General features: G+C 38.1%; 1 protein-coding gene across 1 annotated transcript in view; it reads right to left on the bottom strand.

Moving 5' to 3' along the window:
* IGF1 (insulin like growth factor 1) overlaps positions 1 to 24246 on the bottom strand; it is a 65932-nt gene extending 41686 nt beyond the window's left edge. Inside the window, exons 1-2 of the mRNA XM_072146389.1 lie at positions 23925 to 24246; positions 20346 to 20502 (exon numbers count right to left, since the gene is read on the bottom strand). Coding sequence (XP_072002490.1) covers positions 20346 to 20502; positions 23925 to 23987 — 220 coding nt within the window. The 5' untranslated portion in view covers positions 23988 to 24246. The remainder of the gene's footprint in view (positions 1 to 20345; positions 20503 to 23924) is intronic.
* Between the last annotated feature and the right edge of the window lie 353 nt (positions 24247 to 24599).

Below are 24599 nucleotides of genomic sequence, written 5' to 3'. Positions count from 1 at the left end.
ATATGTAAATTGAGGCCTCCTGTCTTTTACCTCATCAGTCAGACACTCCTGACCATAAAATAGTGATGTCACAAGATCTTCCCCTCTATATTGTTAATGAATAACATTCTGATATTTATGGCTTGGTGACACCATGTAGCAAAAGACTGCTAATGCCCCCATATTACCACTGTGGGGCAGCAGTAATGTAAAGGGACATCAGGGGATACAGTCACCAACTGAAAGCAATAATTGCATTTAGGAAAGGGGAAGAATCATATGTGAGGTGACTTTAACCCCTTCCCACACCATGACGTTGGGGAACGTCATGGTGAACTTGTATTTAGCGCACCATGAAGTTCCCTAACGTTATGGAGATTGCACGGGCTCAGAAGCAGAGACTGTGTGATCCATGCAGGAGACTGGCTGTATCTGACAGCAAACCTTCTGCACGAACAGTCGAGATCACAATAGTCATCAAACAAAACCGCAGTGCCTAAAGGGGTCAACCCCCTCTCCACCTGGTAAGTGGCACCCACGCGCTGGATACAGGAGTGCTGATCATATCCATAGAAACCCTGGGGTCCATTGGAAGACCACGGGGCTGGAAAGTCTGACTGCCATCTGGATCCTGCCAGGACCAAGCATTGCCAGTGTCAGCCTGTGCAAATGCTGGTATAATGCATTGCTGGTATATCTCTATAGCAGTGCATTAATTTGAACAAGTGTGCATAAATAATAAAAAATACAGCAAAAATTATGATTTGCCCCATATATACTGATCAAAAAGTTACATTATCCCAGCATAGAAATGTACATCTTGTCCCACAAAAAATAATCCCTATAACAGCTCAATCAAAATAATAGAAAAGCATACCCCTTAGTAGAAGGGAATGCAAGAACAAGGTTAAACAGCGGGTTCTTGCGCCTCCAAATATAGTGTTACTGCATTCCTTAAGGGGTCTAGTTTTTAAAATGTGTCCCCTCTTTGGAGGTTTTTACTGTCCTAATATCTTAAGGGCTCAGCAAATTTGGCATACTACCTGAAATCTGTTACAGCAAAATCCGTCTTACAAAAGCCTTTTACCTTCCAGGCCCCACTGTGTGCCCGTACAGCAGTTTGTGATCACGTATGGGATATTACTAACAATCAGGAGAAACCAGGTAACAACCAATGGTGTGATTTTACTTATTTAACCCCTTCTAAAAATAAAAATTTAGGGGCAATGCAAAGTTTTTTTGGAAAAACAGTTCCTCATATATGAGTCAATGTAAATAGTTTCTTTAAAACATCTGTGGCAGTAAAAAGCTCAATATAAGCCTTGATTCATTCTGAGTGGTGTAGGATCGTTTGTGGGGGGAAGGGGGCTTCACTGTTCTGGTACCTCAGGAACTTTTCAAATGCGTAATTTCACCATCGGCCCTCTTAAAGCTCAATGATGCTCCTTCAGTTCTGAGCTCTGCTGTGACCCCCTAAAGTAGTTTACATTCACATGTAGGGTATTGCTGTACTCGTAAGAAACTGCACAACAAAATCTGAGATGTGTTTTCTCATTTTATCCTGCATGAACATGTACATTTTAGGACTAAAATCATTTTAGGGTCAAAATTTAAAAATTCCAAATAGAATGTCCATTTTGTTTTAATTCTTTTGAGATGCTTAAAGGGTTAAAAGCTTACCAAAGGCTGTTTTCCGTTTTATAAGTGCAAAAAAATTCAACTAAAATATAGAATTAATGAGAAGTATTAAGAAAAAGCAGTCTGAAAATAACATCGGTAAGATAAAGCGTTCCAAACTTATAACTGCATATAGTGACAAATACTGATTTGGCTACCACCTCCAGCTAAAATGCTCCCAGAATACCTTTATCATATCTGTTCATTAAGCTGTTCATGAGATATTAGCAAAAAGAGGCCTGCTTTTCCGGTCTTAAGTCCATCTTTTTCTTGTGTTGCCCCATGAATTACACAAGACAAATCTCTTATTTATCATAGTATCATAGTATATAAGGCTGGAAGGAGACGCAAGTCCATCAAGTCCAACCTTCAAGAATTAAATAAATGTTTTATCCCCATAACCCGTGATATTTTTTCTCTCCAGAAAGTCATCCAGGCCTCTCTTGAACATGTACATAGAGTCGGCCATAACAACCTCCTGCGGCAGAGAGTTCCATAGTCTCACTGCTCTTACAGTAAAGAACCTTTGTCTATGGTGATGGTAGAACCTCCTCTCCTCTAGGCGTAGAGGATGTCCCCTTGTCCTGGTCACAGGCCTAGGTATAAAAAGATCTTTGGAGAGATCCTTGTACTGTCCGTTCAGGTATTTGTACATTGTAATGAGGTCTCCCCTCAGTCGTCTTTTTTCTAAACTGAATAATCCCAAATTTTGTAATCTGTCAGTGTATTCTAATCCCCCCATTCCCCTAATAATCCTGGTTGCTCTCCTTTGCACCCGTTCCAGCTCTACTATATCCTTTTTATACACTGGTGCCCAAAACTGTACACAATATTCCATGTGTGGTCTGACCAGGGATTTGTATAAGGGCAAAACTATGTCTTTATCATGAGAATCTATTCCTCTCTTGATACATCCCATTATTTTATTTGCTTTAGCAGCAGCCGCCTGGCTCTGGTCACTAAAATTAAGTTTACCATCCACCAATACCCCCAAGTCCTTTTCAGCTTCAGTTTTACTAAGTAATTGACCGTTTAGAACATAATTATACTTTTTGTTTCCATGGCCCAAGTGCATAACTTTACATTTATCTACATTAAACCTCATCAACCATTTCTCTGCCCATCCCTCAAGCTTCCACAAATCCCTCTGTAATGCTAAACTATCGACCTCAGTATTTATTACTTTACACAGCTTAGTATCATCTGCAAATATTGAAACTTGACTGTGTAAACCCACTACAAGGTCATTAATAAAAATATTAAAAAGAAGTGGCCCCAATACTGACCCCTGTGGCACTCCACTGGTAACATCAACCCAATCTGAGAATGTGCCATTAATGACCACCCTCTGTTTTCTATCACTAAGCCAATTACTTACCCAGATACACAGATTTTCTCCTATTCCCAGCAGTCTCATTTTGTATACCAACCTTTTATGTGGCACGGTGTCAAATGCCTTTGAGAAGTCCAGATATACAACATCCACAGCGTCCCCCAGATCCAGTCTTGAACTTACCTCCTCGTAGAAACCAATCAGATTAGTCTGACAGGACCGATCTCTCATAAACCCATGCTGACGCTGGGTTATAAGGTTGTGCACAGTGAGATACTCCAGGATAGCATCTCTAACAAACCCCTCAAATATTTTCCCCACCACAGCAGTTAGACTTACGGGTCTGTAGTTTCCAGGATCGCTATTTGATCCTTTTTTGTATATTGGTACCACATTTGCTATGCGCCATTCCTGTGGAACATAACCAGTCCTCAGTGAATCTTCAAATATTAAAAATAACGGTCTGTCTATCACGGTACATAATTCATGCAGAACCCGGGGGTGTATGCCATCTGGCCCCGGTGATTTATCTATCTTAGTGGTTGCGAGGCGGCGCCGTACCTCTTCCTGGGTTAAACTGTTGACATTATAAAAAGAATTAACATTATTCCTCATTGTGTCTTCCACCAGGGGATTTTCCTGGGTAAAGACAGTTGAGAAGGCGACATTCAGTAGATTGGCGCTTTCCTCATCTCCTTCCACCATGACCCCCATGTTATTTCTAAGGGGACCCACACTCTCTGTTTTTAGTTTCTTATCATTTATATACTTGAAAAATAATTTGGGATTATTTTTGCTCTCCCTGGCAATATTTCGCTCAGTCTCTATTTTTGCGGCCTTTATCTGCTTTTTACAGGATTTATTTTTCTCTCTATAATCCTGTAATGCCTCATCACTACCTTCACGTTTTAGCACCTTAAATGCTTTATCTTTCTCGCTTATTGCTTTCCTTACAAGACTAGTTAGCCACATAGGGTTTTTCTTGTTCCTTTTATGCTTTTTCCCATAAGGTATGTGTTTCTCACAGGACTTTTTCAGAATATATGAGAAAAAGTCCCATTTTTGGGGGGGGCTTTTGTCCTTGAGAGCATTATCCCAGTCTATGCCTTTAAGGTCTTCCCTTAGTTGCTGAAAATTTGCCCTCCTGAAGTTTAGAGTGTTGGTTGCCCCTTCACTAACGTGCTTAGTAAAGCGTAATACAAAATCAATGATATTATGATCACTATTCCCCAGGTTCCCCCCAACCTGTAGTTTTGATATCCTATCAGGTCTGTTGGTAAGGATAAGGTCCAGCAGTGCCCCCCCTCTTGTTGGCTCCAGGACTAGTTGCGACAGGTAATTGTCTTTTGTTGTTGACAAGAACCTGCTACCTTTGAAGGACCTGCAGGTTTCTGCCCCCCAGTCAATATCTGGGTAATTGAAGTCCCCCATGATAAGTACTTCCCTGCGCTTTGAAGCCGCATCCATTTCACTTATCAGCATTTCCTCTGCTGCCTCCATTATATTTGGAGCCTTATAACAAACCCCTAGTAATATTTTATTATTCTTTTTCCCTCCTCTTATCTCCACCCATAGGGACTCCACATTTGCGTTACTGATGTCATCTCGCAGGACGGGCTTGAGGCAAGAATTCACATATAAACAAACCCCTCCCCCTTTTTTATTTATACGATCCTTTCTAAAAAGAGTATAACCATCTATAGTAACAGCCCAGTCATAGCTACTGTCCAGCCATGTCTCGCTGATACCCACTATATCATATTTCCGTTCCAACATCAAGAGTTCCAGTTCCTCCATTTTGTTTGTGAGGCTTCTGGCATTTGTGTACATACACTTTATATGGTTTTCCCTGTCCGTATTCCTTTTGTCCTTATTCCCCAATCTCATTCCAGCCCCCCTTCCTCCCCCATGGACTATGACCCTTCCCAGCTCTCTATGTACACCGTCTATTTGCCCTGCACAAGTGTAATTGCCCTTCCCCCAGGTCTGATGGAAAGGTTAGTGGTCTAGCCAGGAATAACAGTGCTCTGGGTGCATCAACTGCTTCATTAGCATGTAGATTTAAATGGGAATTTCTAAGAAACAGTACAATGGAGAGAAATACTAAAGGTATTTTTGAAATCATAGCTAATTTTTCTACAACATACCTCCAGTATATTATAACACTGGGGGGAGGGGGTAGACTACCCTTAAAATATCATAAAATCCCTAGCCATCAGGCACCACTGCTATAAGTAACTTCAGTTTTAACCCGGCAACTCATGAGCAATCCTTCCAAGACTGTTAACTCCATACCAGTCCTCAGTAAAGTTCTCACATTCCGGGAAAGAATGACAGCATGAAAAATTATTTCAAATGTTCCCTGGAAAGTACTTAAGAGGAACTTAATTCTTGTTGCCTCAGTCTTTTTGATATATGGCTCTGTGTGTCATGAATAACAGCAGAATTACAGCATGTACAAAGGGAATTGTAACACTGGGTTCACTTTATTTGTTTGCTTCCAACATGTGGAATATTGAGCCATTTCCACAAGAACACTCACTACGGAGGTCACTTGCATATACGTATGATCACAGCAGCAAATGATTTTAATTAAAACACTGTGTGGTCTCTGTCAACTGTATGGCCTGGACCAATGATTAAAATGGCTAATCAAAGAATGCTAAGCAATTCATTATGTCAGACCAGGGTATAAGACCATGTGAAAAGCTTTCTGTCCAATTGTTCAATGTTATTTGCCAAGAAATCAAGTAATTCAAGGGTTTTTCTTGGTATTTTTGGTCTAGGGAAAAGTAAAAGTAGTCCATGTGCCAAGAATCATTTCCAAGCTTGCCAAGTGCTTCTTTAGATGAGTTTTGCCAATGAGAGACTAAACAATGCGTTAAATCTGAATAAAACTGACAGTAGTTTAAATAACCGTGTCAAGTAATCATTCTGTGCAGTATTTTCCACTCTATTTAGCATCACGTTGGAAGTGAGTTCATCTGGTACATCAGCCCTGCTGACCAAAAAAGTGCCCGAAGTATATTCTTCTAGTGTGCATACAATGGGACAGATTGACCATTTACTAATTATCTGTCATAAGATGTGCCAACAAACTAAAATACTTCCCACCACATATCACAAGGGTTTATAACAGTTTTTAGACATCATTATGACTAACTTGAAAGAGGACATGGCTGGGGTACATCAAAGGTTGTACATCTCTAGTCTTACTTTTAGACACTTTTAATAAATCAAAGAAAAAGTTTGCCTATATCTTTAACTTCATAGCTGTGTTTTCAAAATATTTTGGTGGTCAAAGTTATGTGTACAGTGGCCCACAATTCCAAAAAACTGTGCAAACAGCAGAGGGCACCAGATTCAAGATCTAAATCTGGCACTCCCTGCACTGCTCTGACAGTGTTCACCAATTTTTTGGTGCATTCTTAACATGGGATGCATGGCACACTTCTGTTGGACTTTGCATGATAAATGTGTCACACGGTCCGACTGTGCACCAGAATGCTCATTTCAGTGCAGAAATTTGTTTGCATGAAGAATAGTGCAGGTGCACCCCCAAAAATTGTTGCGTTACAAATAGATGTGCAAGCAGTTAGATCTGAAAAGAGTGCGCAAAGTCCACAAGGAAACTAGTAAAAGCACCTTAGTAAATGTGGGCCATTATGCATCATAGTTGCACTATTCTAACCTTCACCTGTGCCTACTTTTCATATTTTATAAAGCTATGCTTTCTGTTGAAGAACACTATTCAGATGAATAAAAAAGAATTTTAGTTGTAAAATATCTTCACCAAATTTGCCAAATTTATGCTAAATAGTAGGATCCTGAATTCCTGGTACCTTTATTTTTATTATTGAGGAGCTGAAACATTGCACTTGCACTTCTAATTCTGCATTACTTGGGAGAGCTACTTCTATGTTCTACTTCTAGGCATACACCTAACTTTGAGGAATAGATCCTCCATTTTCTTTGTGCTGCTCTATTTGCTCAGTATACATAAATATATAGGCCCAGATATAATTATGTGTCTGCTGTGTGTCAGTGTTTGTTTGTAATTTGCGCCACATTTATTACTGCACTGCACCACAGGCACACACAGGCACACACAGGCTGCAGCTGCCCCTCCCCTGGGATTCAGCACACCCTGCTGGCAGGAAGCCAAGTTATGTGAATTAATCTTACATAAACTACTGAAATGATAAACTACTTAATGATAAACTACTGGTTTTCCTTGTGAAAGGTTCGCTTTAAGTTCTGTCAGCATATTATAAAATAATTGTATTAAAGGGGTATTCCCATCTAGGAATCTACATTTAATTTAATTCATTTTCCATATGTAAACATTTCTTCAATTGGTTATTAAAAAAATGTTCCTGTGTGAAGATAATTTCTTATAAATGTAGCCATGTTGTCCCTTAGAAATGAGATAGCTTCCTCGGATACGACCACCCCACACTCTGGCAGCGGAGGCCAAACATGCACTATTCAGTACTGCCTGACCACTTGGATTTAGCGACTTGGAGTAACTCCTGGTCATTTTACATACAAAAACCTTTTGTTTCTTTGTGCAATCACTGGAGCAGAGGTGGTCATATGCAAGGACACAGTCTTGTTTCTAAGGGACCATTACTACATTTATGAGAAATTATCTGCACATAGGAACATTTTTTTTTAATAACATCTAATTGAAGAAATGGTTACATATGGCAGATTAATGAAATTGAATGTGAATGCCCAGACGAGAATACCCCTTTAAGTTTAAAAATGCACAGCGCCATTAACAGGACTTTCCTTACAAGAAAAATAAGACCTTTTTCGTAAGCTTCTGGTTTGACTGATATTTTTAAACATGTAACAAAGCTTCCAAAGAAGGGTCACATATGGGCCCCTTGTTTAAAAAATTACAAAACACATGATGCTTTTGACTATTATCGGTCACATCTGCATCAAACTGATAATACACATTTATAGCATATTAGGCTATTTGTAATTTTTTTAACCTAACATCGTGTGAGCTTTTTTTTATTTGTCTGCACCAGTAGTTAGATTTGTTTTAACGTCTTCGAACGTTAGTTAACTTTAAACATTGTTTAGTTTACTGTTTACCTAAGACTTTGCTCTTAGAAATCACAGACTACCGCATGTGAAGCATGTTTCAGTATGAGATTATATGACCCAGCAGCTGCTCATACTTGGCTAGCCCTACTTATACATGTAAACTTACTGACTGAACTGAAACACTTGACTAGAATATGTTTCATCATTTTCATACATCTGCTCCTGGCATCACAGCTTTGGCAGGCCTAGATTAATATATCCCATTAAATGACATAATTCTCTGAAAGGAATTTGGTTATTAAGAAATATTATTTGGCACGTGAATATTTGTTTCTTCTAAATTACCCTAGTTGGCAGTCGTGTTCTTGTTCAGTAATGGAAATGCCATTGAAGTGACCTGTTACTTTTATAAGCAGACGGTTTTCTTGCCTTCACATTTATCTTGAGGTAAACTTTTATGTGTCTTATAGATCAGCATATCCTCATTTATTGTGCATGAAATTTTTCATGTATATTTTTCATGTGTTTATCCTGTTTTGTGACTTCAGATTTATTCATCATATACACTTCTTTGCTAGTTGAAGCACAGATGTAGCCTTCACACATGCTAAGTTAATGATTCCTACAGTTCATTTTCCAGACATATTAAAACAGTATAAAAACAGATTTTGGAGGAATATACTCAATTCTTGAAGACGTAGTCAGTAGTGCACAAAGTGATGGAAAGAATTTGTATTTATTTTGACACCAATGATCAACCTCTTGACACCTAGAAGGTGTGATGCAGGGCTAGGGCATATCTATCCAAGTATACTTATATATAGTGACCTTTGCATTTTTCATGTAAACTAAAGGTAGTTATATTATATAATGCACCTTAACATTGCTGTGGGAGAAAAGGAAGGGCATCCAGGGTACGACAATGAAGTGCTATAGAGCTTGATATTTGATACATCCCGAACAAGCAAAGCAAATTCACTTGCATCCAGTGTATTGCTCCTTTAATTAAGTTAACATTGTGGCAACACACATCATCTGATTCGTTAGACCATGTGATCCATTAGGTTATCTAATGATAGAGTAGTCTTTGAAGGACTCTGATTACATGACCTTTATCTCTTCTGATACATGAAGTTGAGAGGGGTGTTTAAGCATGGGAATATGTAGTTAATAAATTGACAGGTGCTGTTTATTTATAGTCAGCCATGAGAAAGGGTATCTAGTACTCCAGAAAGGCTTTGGTTGAGATGTTTTTATCCTGTATGTTGACTCTATGCTAACTTAAAGGGGTATTCTCATCTGGGCATCCACATTTAATTAAATTCATTTGCCATATGCAAACATTTCTTCAATTGGATGTTATTAAAAAAAATGTTCCTGTGTGAAGATAATTTCTCATAAATGTGGCCATGTTGTCCCTTAGAAACGAGATGGCTTTCCGGATACGACCACCTCACATTTTGGCAGCGTTGGCCAGATATGCGCTAATGAGCTCTGCCTGACCACCTGGATTCAGCGATCATTACCACAGGACAGCTGAGGGACCTGCAGTAACTTACGGACATTTAATATTCAGAAACTTTTTGTTTCTTTGTGCAATCCCTCCAGCAGACGTGGCCGTAACCAAGGACACAGTCTTGTTTCTAAGGGACCTTATCACTACATTTATGAGAAATTATCTTCACACAGGAACATTTTTTTTAATAACATCTAATTGAAGAAATGTTTATATATGGCAGATTAATTAAATTGAATGTGAATACTGAGGCGAGAATACCCCTTTAAATAAAGTTCAAGGCATTGGTTCGGCCTCACCTGAAATATGCCGTACAGTTCTGCGCACCGGTCCGCAAAAATGATGCCCTGGAACTGGAGAAGGTTCAACGAAGTGTCACAAAAATGATAAGGGGTATGGAGGGTCTCAGCTATGTTTAATCACCGGAGGCGACAGGGCTTTTTCACTATGAGAACTGTCAATCTGTGGAAAAGCCTGCCTCGGGCGCTGGTCACAGCAGGGACAACAGAGAGCTTGAAGAAGAGAATAGATCTCTTTTTGAATCTAAATAACACTGATGGTTTTGTTATTTAGAATTGTTTCCCCTAAATCCCTTTCTCATCCAATCCCTTCCTTGGTTTAACTTGATGGACACGTGTCTTTTCTCAACCGTATAAACTATGATACTATGAAAAGAGTGCTACTCTGGATGCATCTGAGCTGGATTGGTCTAAATTAGTTTGTAGGCGTTTTATTGTCTCTTGATAGGGCCATTGATACATCTAAATGGATAAGCTGGCATATCCTGTTTGATATTTTGGACTTATACTTGAGCTTGATACATCCCCCAGTTTTCTGGATATTAGCAACATTTGATTACATGCTTAAAAGTATTAAAATACCGTAATATGGATCTAGAAGAAACCCTCATCATTTGGAAAGTTTTGAGTGTAAGTATTTGAGTTTAAAAATTGTGTCCGAAGTGTCCGAATTGTCTGCTCGACTTTTTTTCAGGTTTTGTGAATATTGAATAAACTGCAATATTTTTAAATACATGACATCGTCATGAAACTGAAATCTTTTTGTGGAAAGAATCTTCTTACTTAATAACAAACAACAGTGACACAGTGGAAGTGCGCTCCAAAGAAAACCAATCATCAACCTAAATCTGATAGGACCCCAACTGCCTTCCTCCCCTGATAACAGACAGTATCGGGAATGTCTTCCACATGACCTCATTCTGTGTAATGCACAATCAGACATGTCATCTGCGCTGTCAGATATTTGACGTGCTAATGCAGAAAAAATAAATCCATAATCCACAGTTACAAAAAAATCAATGCGATGAAAACATTTTTTTCCATAAACAGATGTGTAACTTAAATTCCCAGAAACCACAGGTATGGTTCAGAACAGGCTGCATAAATATGAACATTTTCTGTATGAATATATTTTCAAGGATACTGTAGGTGGGTTGACATGTGCAGATCTTGCAGTGTATCAGAATATACATAGACAACTCTCTTCACAGTTTTCGTTTTTATGGGCTCCATGATGATTGTGTGAGATCTGTTATTATGACCTATCATGAGTCATTTGATGGATTCCTTATGATCCATATTTTCTTTTTAATGGGTGTATAGAGTTCACCATTTTAAAAGGTATATTACATTACTCTGCATTAAACTGCAACAAAAGCATGTCTGACAAGAACTAACACAAGTGTGAAGAGGGCATTCCTTATCATACGTAAAACTTTCATATCTGTTGTAAAGCTATGGTTGCGTATTCATTGGTTTATGGTTGTGCCATTTGTATCCATTCTGATGCAGAGACTATTTCCTTGTACAGATATCTATATATTAACAGTCAACTGTACAATACCCAAGCACTATAAGAAAATGATTATAACACAAAACCCATTTCTGCACAGGACCCTACCAGTCACTACATATATCAAATACACATAAATGTATATAAAACTGAATCACCATAAACACATCCATTAAAAAGCACTGCCAAAATAATAATCAGTAATGGATTATAATATAGGCAAATTGGGTGTTGAAAGCCGGAAGAAGTGATACATCCTCAATTCTCCAAGAAGCTTGATTCTAGTACCAGATGTAGGAAGTGATTCCAGGCTTGTAGGGGCTATAATATTCATATAGCCCAGGGTCCATGGCAGCCTAAATACGCCCCTGATAATAAAATGTCATAAATGTAAATTACACAATGACATATGCCATCACCACAAATTACCTACCTGAACTAACTTCTATGTTATGTAGGGCAATGTCTGCAAATGTCACCCATATCTTTATTGTTAATTTCTAGCTACTTCTTCCATGCCAAAAGTGAACTTTTGAAATATGCAAATTAGGCTAAAGCACTTTAGGGGGCTTAACGGGAACCAGTCACCACATTTTCACAAATAAAGCCAGTGACAGATTTCCATAGAGCCCACTTAACTAAATGGCAGCCTTCTTTATGCTAAAAATAGTTTCCCCTTACATCACCATAAAATCAACTTTTCTGGCATCAGAGGAGGTGTTTCCTTGGCCGACCCATCCCACCTACTCCTTCCCATGGTTTATGCCTCCTCACTGTAGAGCACTTTATGTCATGTGACCAGGGTGTTGTCATCTAAGGTCCTTTATCCAGTAACATTAACATCTTCCCTAAGTATGTATCTGATCACATGAAATCACAGCATGCATTCCTGGATCTCTACCTCTCCTGATGCCTCCAGGGAGGCATTCTGTGATTTTATGTGAGCAGATACATACATGAGGTAGATGTTAATGTCACTGGTTAAAGGACCTTTATGACATCACCTGGTCACATGACATGAAGTGCTCAATGATGTAACAGGACTCTCTCTCAAAGTTCCTGCAAAGCACTGTGTAAAACATTTGACACAGCTTTTTCTACATCTAATAATATGTAAATAGAGAAGTATATGTATGTAGTTAAATATTGGCAGATGGTCCCTAAGTTCTAGTTCCATACAGCAGCATGTCCTAGCAGTGAGACCTATCAATCAGGAACAGGGCAAAGCAAGTAAAAGTTAATATGCAGGACTCAATTAATATCATTGGACTCAACTCAGATGAGTTGCATATGAGTTTACAAACTAACATTGCAGCCAAGGAGAGGAACAATTTAGGGATAAGGGCAATGCTATTTAATCATAGTTTTTTTTATTAAGTATTTATTTCAGGTGGATTAATTCAAATGGCAAGTTCCCTTTTAAAGAGAGCACCTCAGAGCGCGGCTCAATAGCAATTACAACACCCCCTGCCAGGGCCGGTCCTAGACAAAGTGGGGATCTTGGCAAAACTAAAAGTGGGGCCCCAAAATAAAACTATTTTATGACCTGTCACGGTCAGTAAGAGGCTTCTTTAAGTATGGTAAAACAAACTGTAATATGGGAGAATTTTATAGGAGATAGATAGATGAGAGAGATTGATTGGCAGCACGGTGGCTTAGTGGTTAGCAATACAGGCCCATTTTGAGCAATGAAGCAAATACACTGCATAGTATACTGATTGGACAGCGTAGTACATTCAGTGAAAGATTTCTGCAAATCAAATGTAGAACAAATAGATTTAAAAACTAATTTTTACTTATTTTTTAATAATTTTTTTATGTCTATGTTTTGTATGTATGCCATTATGTTTTTATTGTTTGTATCTGTATTTGTGATTATGAGGATGGAGATGTTATTGTTGTGACACATTCAATTTCCCATGTGGGGACAATAAAGTATTCTATTTTAGCACTACAGCCTTGCAGTACTGGTCAACATCTGCAAAGAGTATGTATGTTCTCTCAGTGTTTGTGTGGGTTTTCTCCGCATCCTCCGGTTTCCTCCCACACTCCAAAACATACTGGTAGGTTGATTAGATTCTGAGCCCCATTGGGGACAGGGGCCAATTTGGCAAGCTCTGTGTAGTGCTGCGTAATCTACACTCACCGGCCACTTTATTAGGTACACCATGCTAGTAATGGGTTGGACCCCCTTTTGCCTTCAGAACTGCCTCAATTCTTCGTGGCATAGATTCAACAAGGGGCTGGAAGCATTCCTCAGAGATTTTGGTCCATATTGACATGATGGCATCACACAGTTGCCGCATATTTGTCGGCTGCACATCCATGATGCGAATCTCCTGTTCCACCACATCCCAAAGATGCTCTATTGGATTGAGATCTGGTGACTGTGGAGGCCATTTTAGTACAGTGAACTCCTTGTCATGTTCAAGAAACCAGTCTGAGATGATTCCAGCTTTATGACATGGCGCATTATCCTGCTTAAAGTAGCCATCAGATGTTGGGTACATTGTGGTCAAAAAGGGATGGACATGGCCAGCAACAATACTCAGGTAGGCTGTGGCGTTGCAACGATGCTCAATTGGTACCAAGGGGCCCAAAGAGTGCCAAGAAAATATTCCCCACACCATGACACCACCACCACCAGCCTGAACCGTTGATACAAGGCAGGATGGATCCATGCCTTCATGTTGTTGACGCCAAATTCTGACCCTACCATCCGAATGTCGCAGCAGAAATCGAGACTCATCAGACCAGGCAACGTTTTTCCAATCTTCTACTGACCAATTTCGATGAGCTTGTGCAAATTGTAGCCTCAGTTTCCTGTTCTTAGCTGAAAGGACTGACTGGTGTGGTCTTCTGCTGCTGTAGACCATCTGCCTCAAAGTTTGACGTACTGTTCAGAGATGCTCTTCTGCCTACCTTGGTTGTAACGGGTGGCGATTTGAGTCACTGTTGCCTTTCTATCAGCTCGAACCAGTCTGCCCATTCTCCTCTGACCTCTGGCATCAACAAGGCATTTCCGCCCACAGAACTGCCGCTCACTGGATGTTTTTTCTTTTTCGGACCATTCTCTGTAAACCCTAGAGATGGTTGTGCGTGAAAATCCCAGTAGATCAGCAGTTTCTGAAATACTCAGACCAGCCCTTCTGGCACCAACAACCATGCCACGTTCAAAGGCACTCAAATCACCTTTCTTCCCCATACTGATGCTCGGTTTGAACTGCAGGAGATTGTCTTGACCGTGTCTATATGCCTAAATGCACTGAGTTGCCGCCATGTGATTGGCTGATTAGAAATTAAGTGTTAACGAGCAGTTGGACAGGTGTACCTAATAAAGTGGCCGGTGAGTGTATGAGCGCTATAAAAATAAAGGAATTATTAATTATGATTATTATGATAGAAGATAAATATGAACGATGATAGAGATTTTTAGATGCAGAACTATAACGTAGAGGATATATACAGTAAATGGAATTAGAGTTAAATACAGTAGAAGAGAAATAGAAGATTGATTGAAAAATAGATAGAGAAAAAGCGAGATATAGAAATGGAAATGGATGATAGACAGGAGATGGGAGATGGATGATAGATATATAGACAGGAGATAGACGATAAGCATCTTCATCCGGGAATTCAATCAAGGGGCATTAACCCTTTCACTGCCAGGCATTTCTGGATATATTTTGTAGCATTATTGACCAGAGCAATTTTTTAAATTTTGACGTTTACAAATAAAATCAAAATTACAGCAAAAAGAATTAAAGTAATCTGTAGCAAACTACATATATTGTGAAAACAGACACTTGCCCCATTTTCAAAATTGCATTAAAGAGTTTATAGACATAGGCACCTTCATGCAATTTTGATTCAAACTGAAACATTTTCTGAAAAATACTTAAAATTTTAGTTTGATGGCAAAAAATATTTACCTTCACATCTTCTAAATGTAATAGATAGACAAGTGTAGAGTTCACAGATACCTCATATTGATATGTATATAATTTTGAAAGCTTACAACCAGGCGATGCATTTGGCAATTAACATTTGATCACCCTCATGTAACTTTGTGACAAACACAAATTATTAAATACCTTGATAACATACGTTTTTACATAAAGCTCACAAATCGAAGTTGAGGTTTACGCACAAATAGGGATTTAAAAATAATAACACAAAGTGAGCAGATTTATATATACCACAATACACAACATCAAGAATTTACACTCCCTAAAATGCTAAAACAAAAACTTTGACATATTTAGTTGCTTTTCACAAATTCACAAATTTGTGTTTAAAAATAAATCACACACAAAATAAAAAGCTCCTATTCTGTCAAAATCTAATTTTTCCAGAAATCACCATGTAAACAAGAATATCTGTTAAATTCAGACACACTACCACCTTCATGCAACTTTGCAGCAAACAGCAATAAAATGCACAAATTGCATGAAAATTCTAAATTTGCTCTAAAATATGTACAAATACAGATACTTATGTAAAGAAAATCTTTCCTAAAACAGCAAGATGTGAGGAGATCATACATACCACACATGTGTATATTAGCCAAAATATGCAGCAAAGGGAACGTTAAACCTACAGCGGGAGCCAAGCATTTTTTGCAGAAAATTGCACTGCGCATCACACAGATCTATCATTGTTTGCTCCCTTACACAATGGTAACCCAAATAAATAACTATATATCCATAAACCCCCCTAATGAGATAACAAAAGTCACTTTTAGATGTGCGCCATTGTATTAGCCGCACAATAACAGAACCGTTCATGCTTCATAAGAATTTGAGTGAGAATGTCATAACATAGGTATAAATAATGGAGGATGGTGGGAAATAAAAACTTAATTCCAGAACATGTGTGTTTTTTTGGAGTTCCATATAAGTTTATGGTTGCTGTGTTAACATGTAGCCACATTAGGTTAAGAGGATCGAATGTTCATCGTATCAGTCAATTTTCACAAAAAAAACTATCACGAAATAAAAGGCATAAGAGAGAAAATGTGCTCTTAGATAGTTCTCGATAGGAGAGGGTTAAAACCATGAATATTAGTTGATATTATTCCAAAATGTAGTAACATTTAAAGTGAATATTTCCATTACCTGTGAGTTGCAGCAGCTCCTATGTGCAGCAAATTCTCCCTGTAGCTACTGGCTAAGAATCTTAAGGGGGGGGGGGTGTACATTTCAGAGGGCTGTATCTCTGGCTCTGTGACACATAGAGTCTCACTTCTTTTTTCATATGAAAGAAGAGAGTCTCCTCTTTTATATGTATTTGTGTTTCTAAGTTTCAGGAAAAGAGAGATATTAACTGTTAAAATGCGGTCAGAGTAATTTTTATATATAAGAATCACACCTGATGTTCTCTGATATTCTCACTTTAAACCTGAATATCTCTGGATCCATGACACCTAGAAACACAATTCTAGATTCTTTGAAAGAAGAGATTCTCCTCTTTCAGGGGGCCCTGGGCAAATGCCCACTTTGCCTACCCATAGCGCCGGCCCTGCCCCCTGCGATACTTCCACTGCCCAGTGACTTCTATCATCCTTCTGCCTTCACCTATGTCACTCCTGGGACCAATGAGATGTGGAGCTGGAGCCTCTGGAGCCCAAAGCACTTCAGTCTTTACATAGTTCTAAAGTGTAGTTTTGTCATGGAAGGAGCAGCTGGCCAGTAAAAAGAAATGCATGGGCAGCATGTTTTGGCATAGCACTATGTAATATAGCAGTTAATACCTTATAACTTTAGGATACCTAAATAAACTACAGATGCAGCAGCTTAGTGGCCCAAGTGCCCTAGTTTATATTGTGATGAGATTATGTCTTTAGATACAAAAAATACATATAGGTTACTTTCTGTATGCTCACGTCTACTATATATGACCTTCTATAATTGTTTATGAACCCAACACAGAGCTGTACATTCAGATTTATTTGCTGAGACATGTTGTGGTTAGACATGACAACTTTAACATTTGCTGAATTATGGAAAGAAAGAAAATAGCTCTGTATTATCTGTTTACTTAGCAACTTAGAATATAAACTACAATATAGATTGTAGCTTAGTGGCCCAAGGTCAAGATAGCACACAATAAGAGCAAGGTATTCCAAACCCAACATATTTCATGGCATAGCAGCACCCCTACTCCTTTGGTCCCTGGATGGGGGCCGCCCCCCCCCCCCCTGTGAAGTCCCCTGTCAACTTATGTTGACAGCCATAGCAGAACCTCATAATAAACACAAGTGCTGCTGCAGAACCTTGCAATGCAAAGCTTGTCTGCTGCAGAACATCACAATACACACCTTAGCTGCCGGGGAGCCTCATAATACACAGCTGGGAACATTCAGAACATCCCAATAGACACATCAGATGCAGCAGAACCTCATAATATACATATTGGAGGTAGAATTGTCAAAGATTTATCCTTAAAAATGCTGATAATTTTCCATAAAGGAATTTTGTGTGAAAATCTTAATTGCAGACACCTTTGATAACTGTTACAGCTGATCATTGCAGCCTAGGGCTAAAGTACAGTAAATTACCAACATCCAGAGGTCCGTTTGTAACTAGGGGTCATCTGTAAGTCGGGTGTTCTTAAGTAGGGGACTGCCTGTAATGCAGGTTTTGTAGTATGTCTTTCTCAAAGGAAAAGCAGGAGTTGGCAGTATCTATAAGTTATCTTGCCCTTGTGTAATTTACCATTGTGTATTTTCACAGACATTTATGTTAATTTTCATAATATGTATTATCCACTGATATTCATTTAATTTATACATACACAGCTGTTTAGTGTATTGGTATATGCAATGCATTGTACACAAAGGGTGATTGCTATAAAAGGCAACTTAACATGTTTGTTTTTTGGCCCAAACTGATTAAGACCATTGTATTAAAATGAGAATATAACAGCCCATGTTGTCAAATGTACATTTTTAATAAACTCAATAACTACTATTCCCTGGAAAAAGGTGTAGCTTGAAGCTGTTGGGCTTCATTTTCAATTTTGCAATGGCCCACCCCCTATAAATATGCATCTACAATAGCAGTATCCTTACATGTGGAAGAGAAGCCTATGGGCCACCTCAGGTTTTAGGGTCTGCACCCTCTAAATCTATGCTTCTTTCCTTGCAGACGGAGTGTTCTGTTTAGTCTATATTGGAATAAAGTGTAGGGTATGTTTGGCTTTCAGCAAGACACTAAAGTCTACACTATCTGTTTATGGTAATGTGTGTGCCCTCTGTTTCCAGCTATATTCTCACATCTATATGACTTAACACCTTCTCTAAAAAGATTTATGAATCCTATACAGAGCTGTAAATTCTGTTGTTGTGACGATGAAAACATTAAACTTTGATAATATACGTTACGATAGAGACTGATTCTGCATGGTTCTTTCTTTATTTAGCATTATCATTGTTGGGTAGGTGGCAAAATTTAGAGTTGGTTATTTTTATTATTCTATGTATCCAGTGGTATCCTGGGTGCCCATACCACAAATCTAAAGGTGGCATTATAGAGTCAGGCCCATCTCACGTTGACCCCAAATCCAAATTGGGTGATGAGTACTGACTAGTATTTTTATTAGCAATTTATTAGTATGGAAGAAAGAAAACAGGGGAGGATGTAATTGACGTTATATCACCCTTCCTACTACAAAGCTTGGGAACGGAGGAATAGTGAGCATGATGAGTCCTGATGGAAGTAACCAGCACAAAATAAGGGGGATTTACATTGTTTTTGGACTGTAACTTTTGTAGATAACTGAATTAAGAGTGGTGATGTGTTCTACTGTAATACATTTAGTCCATACTCTTGCCAAGCGCCTTTGTCTCCATATGTGCTCTCAAAAATGTATTATTTTTGAACCTTTTTCACTAAACTACTAACGTGTGAATTTTATCTTTGTTTTTTTTTTAATTGACAATTTAGTTCATCAGGTATCTCTCTACACTGGGCGCTCTCTGCAAGGAGTCAACCTGCCATATGAATGAGATGTGAAAATCCACAAAAGTTGAGCTATACCACATCAATTTGTCTGTGGTAAAAACATGTATATAAATGGAAAAAAGCTATTTCTCTTTAACTTGTGCTTGTACTAAAGTCGGATTAAATGCTCTCCGTTAGTTCCCTACGAGTTAGGCATTGTTTGCATTTCATTTTACATGGATCACCTCTTCAACAAATCTTACTATATAGGCATGTACTAGGACACATGCTCGCCTAGCATTCAGAGGAATATGTCTATGGCATAGGAAAGTGTAGTTGACTTTCATATACAGGCAGTCCCCGGGTTACATACAAGATAGGGTCTGTAGGTTTGTTCTTAAGTTGAGTTTGCATGTAAGTCGGAACTGTATATTTTATCATTTTATCATAATCCCAGCCAGAACTTTTTTGGTCTCTGTGAAAATTGGATTTTAAAAATTTTGGGTTGTCATAAGAATCAATATTAACACTAAAGCTTCATTACAGACACCTGTGATGACTGTTATAGCTGTTTATTGTAGCCTAGAAGTAAAGTACAATAAATTACCAATATCCAGAGGTCTGTTTGTAACTATGGGTCGTATGTAAGTCGAGTGTTGTTAAGTAGGGGACCGCCTGTACAATGAACAAGGATATACAATGATACAAGGATATACAATGCATGCCATGCATGCCTACACATAAAAGATACGATTGGTATATGCTAGATGCATGGGGACCTACAAGACGGGTATATGTTCAGGCATATCACTGTGTAGAAAACTGAAGTGTGAACAGTACCTTACAGCTGGAGGCAAAAGTGGGAAACGTCTTACTAAAGCTCTCGCTTAAAGTGTACAGACCTGTCATTTTTGTACAGCGCCTCAATAATTCATATCTGACAGTAAAGTCAACCACAGCAAACATTAGTAATGCAAATAAGCAGAAACGTCATATATACATAAATGTCAGTAAAAACACTTACTGAAGAAGAAGCCCCTGTCTCCACACACGAACTGCAGAGCATCCACTAACTCAGCGCCGCAGAGTGTCTCTTGGCCGGCCGCTGCTGAGTGGGTTAAAGTGAGTAGACATATACTCAGGTAAAAGAGATGAAGATAGGACATTGTATGCATCCTGACCTGTGAAACATAGAGAGATATAACATTACTTAGAAAGGCACATGATAAACAATATAATGATTGGTAGATATTTGTACTATTCTTTACACCAACATTATCAAATTATTACAGTTTACATGCAATGTGACATAGGCCTATGCATTTTCAACAGCAATAGTCATTACTTCAAGAGTGCCAGAACATTTTGTACACATGTAGAGTCATGTTATTTCCTTAAAGAAATGCCTTTTCATGGGTAACATCGGATGCGCAGTGATGGAAGGTGCACGTAGACCATGTTTCAAAAACCATCTTAGCAGCTGCTAACTGGTTCATCCATCAATTTAAAACATTTTTCAGCTCAACACTCATAGCTAGATTGATGCATGGAAAACAGACTTGATGAAAGCACTTGGGCTTGAGGAAAGGCAATGATTGAAGTTCCAGCGCCATCAAAAGTTTAAAATCCTAAATTTATTTCTTTATATTATAAAAACAAAAAAAGATGAACATACATCTCAACCTAAAGGATGATAAAGTGTTTTGAGTCAATAGTTCTAAGTCATACAGCAACATAACTATGGATTAGGGACTCTCCAAAACACATAAGATGGTCTTTTCATGTGACATATATGATCATCCATCAATTTACCCATTGTCTTTGCACAAATGTATGACTGTCATGGCCGACAGATAGAATGCAGTAGAGAAACCATCTGGAATTTACATGAGACATTGACAAAGAGCAAAAAGATGGTTGCACCCACATACTTTCGGAAAATTGTACTTGCTTCTGAAAGATTTTTAACTATCAGAGAAAAAATATACACCAGCAACAATTCTTGCCAAACAAGACCTCAGAAGACTACTTGATAAATTGAACCCCAAACTGTTTTTTAAAAATTTTCCTTGGGGTGTTTTGGTTGACAGGTTTGGATAAAGGAAGCGCTTCTGATAGAGGCGCCTAGTAAGGTCATAAGAGCAGTCACGGAAAGTCAAAGAAAAACTATTTAACTGACTATTTGGCTAATATAGTCAAGGTAATGTAATGTAATGTAGTAAGGTTTGTGTCTTTAAGAATGTCTTTATATTGTATAATGCATACACATAGCACCTCAAAATACTCTTTATAGTGAAGCTTTCACACACTTATAGTAGTAGTCTACTAAAAAGTTAGGGTCCTGTTACCTATACTATAGGAACAAGTCTTTTTTTAAGTTTTAAAGGACCCTTGTAGAGTCATTTAGATGTCCAAAACGAGCCTGTAATATCTTAATACATGGTTGAGCCTATACCCCTTGGTATAGACCTTGGTATAGGGTCTATTTGTTATTGCACTTGTTTACCATGACAATGCAGCTCATAGGTAACTTCAAAGGGTCAAATGATTTAATTAAATATATACATAAATTCACTGGGTTAATATTAACAGTTGAAATAAATTTCCAACACCACTGTACAGAGTATGTTGTCCCATGGATTGGGTTTGTGCCCTCTCTAAGCATACATATACCTACTTGAGTAACCTATGTCCTTACCTTTTTTATGTTCAGACCTATAACATGATGATTTAAGACATTCCAGAATCACTGTCAATCCTACGTTACAGCCCTGAGCTTGTGGTATTAAAGGGAAAGGGGCGTGACCCAATGATCAACGAAATATGAGAGGGTAAAATATTACATTTCAATAAAAGCTGTAGAATAAGAAGGTAATCAGATTTAAACATGTGTTTCTCACATCTTAATGTTGAAATAAATCTTGTTGGAGTACTATTAGTACTGTGTGTCACCAGTGGTACAGCTTATTCTGAGGACCTGGTTCTTTAACTGCAGGCAAGTATAATGCTGCTTCTTTAAACTATTCCACAACGCCTCTAAGGCCAAATGCAAAATAATATAGTTGTCAGAGATTTTGGCTTTCATGTATGAGGGATGATGGATCCATAATTATTTGTAACTCTGCCTGCTAAAAGTCCTTGCCAAAAGAGAGAAGAACTCAGTGTAACATTATATCTCTACATTGTAGACTCACATTACCCATCCTACACTAGTGAAGTTCAATGCACAATGCACTAGAACTAATTGCATTGAACAGTGATCTAAAATGTAGTTATCAACAGCAGGAATCATAAAAGTTACATTTGATAACCAATATTGAGCAAAGACCGCTCTACAATACATGTTCCCTTCTATACCCTGCATTATTGATGCTCCATGCAGTGGGCAGTATGTTATCACAAGTCTAAAGCTACATCTATCACACAGCTAGTCATACATCGACAGTTCTCTACATTTGAGCCATAACATTAAACACATTATTTAACCAACCAGCTCGCTTAGAGGATTCTTTCAAACTATCACATTAACGTTGTGAACTCCCATCCTAACCAAGATCATTTCATCCCCAATTCCCAAGAATAAACAGAACAATACAGAAATGTAGAAGCCAACAAGCAGATTGTCATATTGATTGGTACAATGTGTTTGTTGCTTTTTTTTTTGCCTAAGACGAATAAAATTAGAATTGGGCAGCGATTGCATGTTTTATGGATTGGGCCTAAAGTGAACGCTTGCAGTGGCTGATCCAATGGTGTGAACTCATTCCAAGCTATAAAAAAAGGCAATCATATGAAACTTTTTTCTGAGAAAGGAAACTTGAAGACTGGCCAACGACTGCAAGAAAGGTCAGTAAAACCTCACTGACCAAATAAGCCTGAATGTTTCAAACACAAACCAAATCAATGGTGCAGATATAAGTCCTGGGTGCACTATACTATAGCCTGGTATCTCATCAAGCTCCAGATGCAACATTATATTTTAGTCTCAGCAATGACAAGAATGCAAGATAAAAAACTGGCAATATTAAGTTTATTGTACTTCTACTATCTGGGTAAACTCCACTAAGAATTGTAACAGGTGCAGAAATGTTTTGTTTAAAATAATATAAAGGTGGTGTGATACCAGTAGAAAACCAAGACAAGAGTTAAAGAAGAATCACAATAGTGAATATAAAGTTTGGAAAAACTTCAAAAATTATTAAAATGACATAAATTCATGAATGCATTGCTTTCCTGGCAAAAAACTGTATGCATATATAGCAAATATTATAAAACACAATATCAGGCATACAGCAGTGCTATTATGCATTAACAAGCATGCAAATCATTCAGTTTCCAGAAGATCATCAGCTACACATAACATGTTAAAAATGCTAGAAATCACATAAAGTAGGTCAAAATATTAGCACATATGCATAATAAATTACCATTGATAGAAGAACACCAACATACACAAAAAAATGCACATTCAGCATTTTAGAAAATTGCAGATTCACTACTCTATGACAGATGAACAGCTGAAGCATTCTAAGAAATAAGAGAGACACAGCAAAGCATTAGAAGCCAAAAAATATGAAAGCAAAAGAAATAAGAATTGAGTTACCTTTAAGATATCACAAAAGTAGCACTTTAATAATTGTGACGAGAGGGAGTTGTTTTTTTCCATAGCTTCTTTAAGTACAGGGTCTGCAAATGAGATTGCTAGCTGATAACAAGAAAAGAAAAAAAAAAGAAATCCAGAGAGATATTCAGAGCTATGTCACATTGGAATATTAGGACTTTACTCCATTGCGTAGGATCTGCTCTGATTTTAGCAGTGACAGTCAGATTTAGCAAACAGAAGAAGGATTTACAGAAAATCCTCACATTTATCTACATTTACACACTGTAGACAGGAAACAGCTGGGAGAACAGTTGTGTTTTCTCTCTCTCTCTCCCTCTTCTGGCAAGTTTTTTGAGCAAGGACTTTTTTTGGGCTGCCTGACAAATAACATCATCATACCTTAGCTTTGCAGGACTGGATCACAAAGCATATTTATTTTTACTTAAAGGAATTCACTTTGGTGACATAGTGCAAAAAAAAAAAATTCACAGGAGGGAGTCTGCTGCTGTGCAAGTCTGACATCTTTTTCCTATGAAGCCTGCATGATGTAGGTAGAATTCTGCAAGCAATCAGCTCTGGCTGTTTGACGTACACAGTGATAAAAGTTCAAGCAGGAAAATATGATGACTTATTTTTATTGCAATATGCAATATGATAGGCTAGGCCTTTTATAGA

The sequence above is a fragment of the Engystomops pustulosus genome, chromosome 4, assembly GCF_040894005.1.
Source record: "Engystomops pustulosus chromosome 4, aEngPut4.maternal, whole genome shotgun sequence".
NCBI lineage: Eukaryota > Metazoa > Chordata > Amphibia > Anura > Leptodactylidae > Engystomops > Engystomops pustulosus.
Note: the sequence above shows the minus strand (reverse complement) of the source record. Positions and strands in the feature narration are given on the sequence as shown.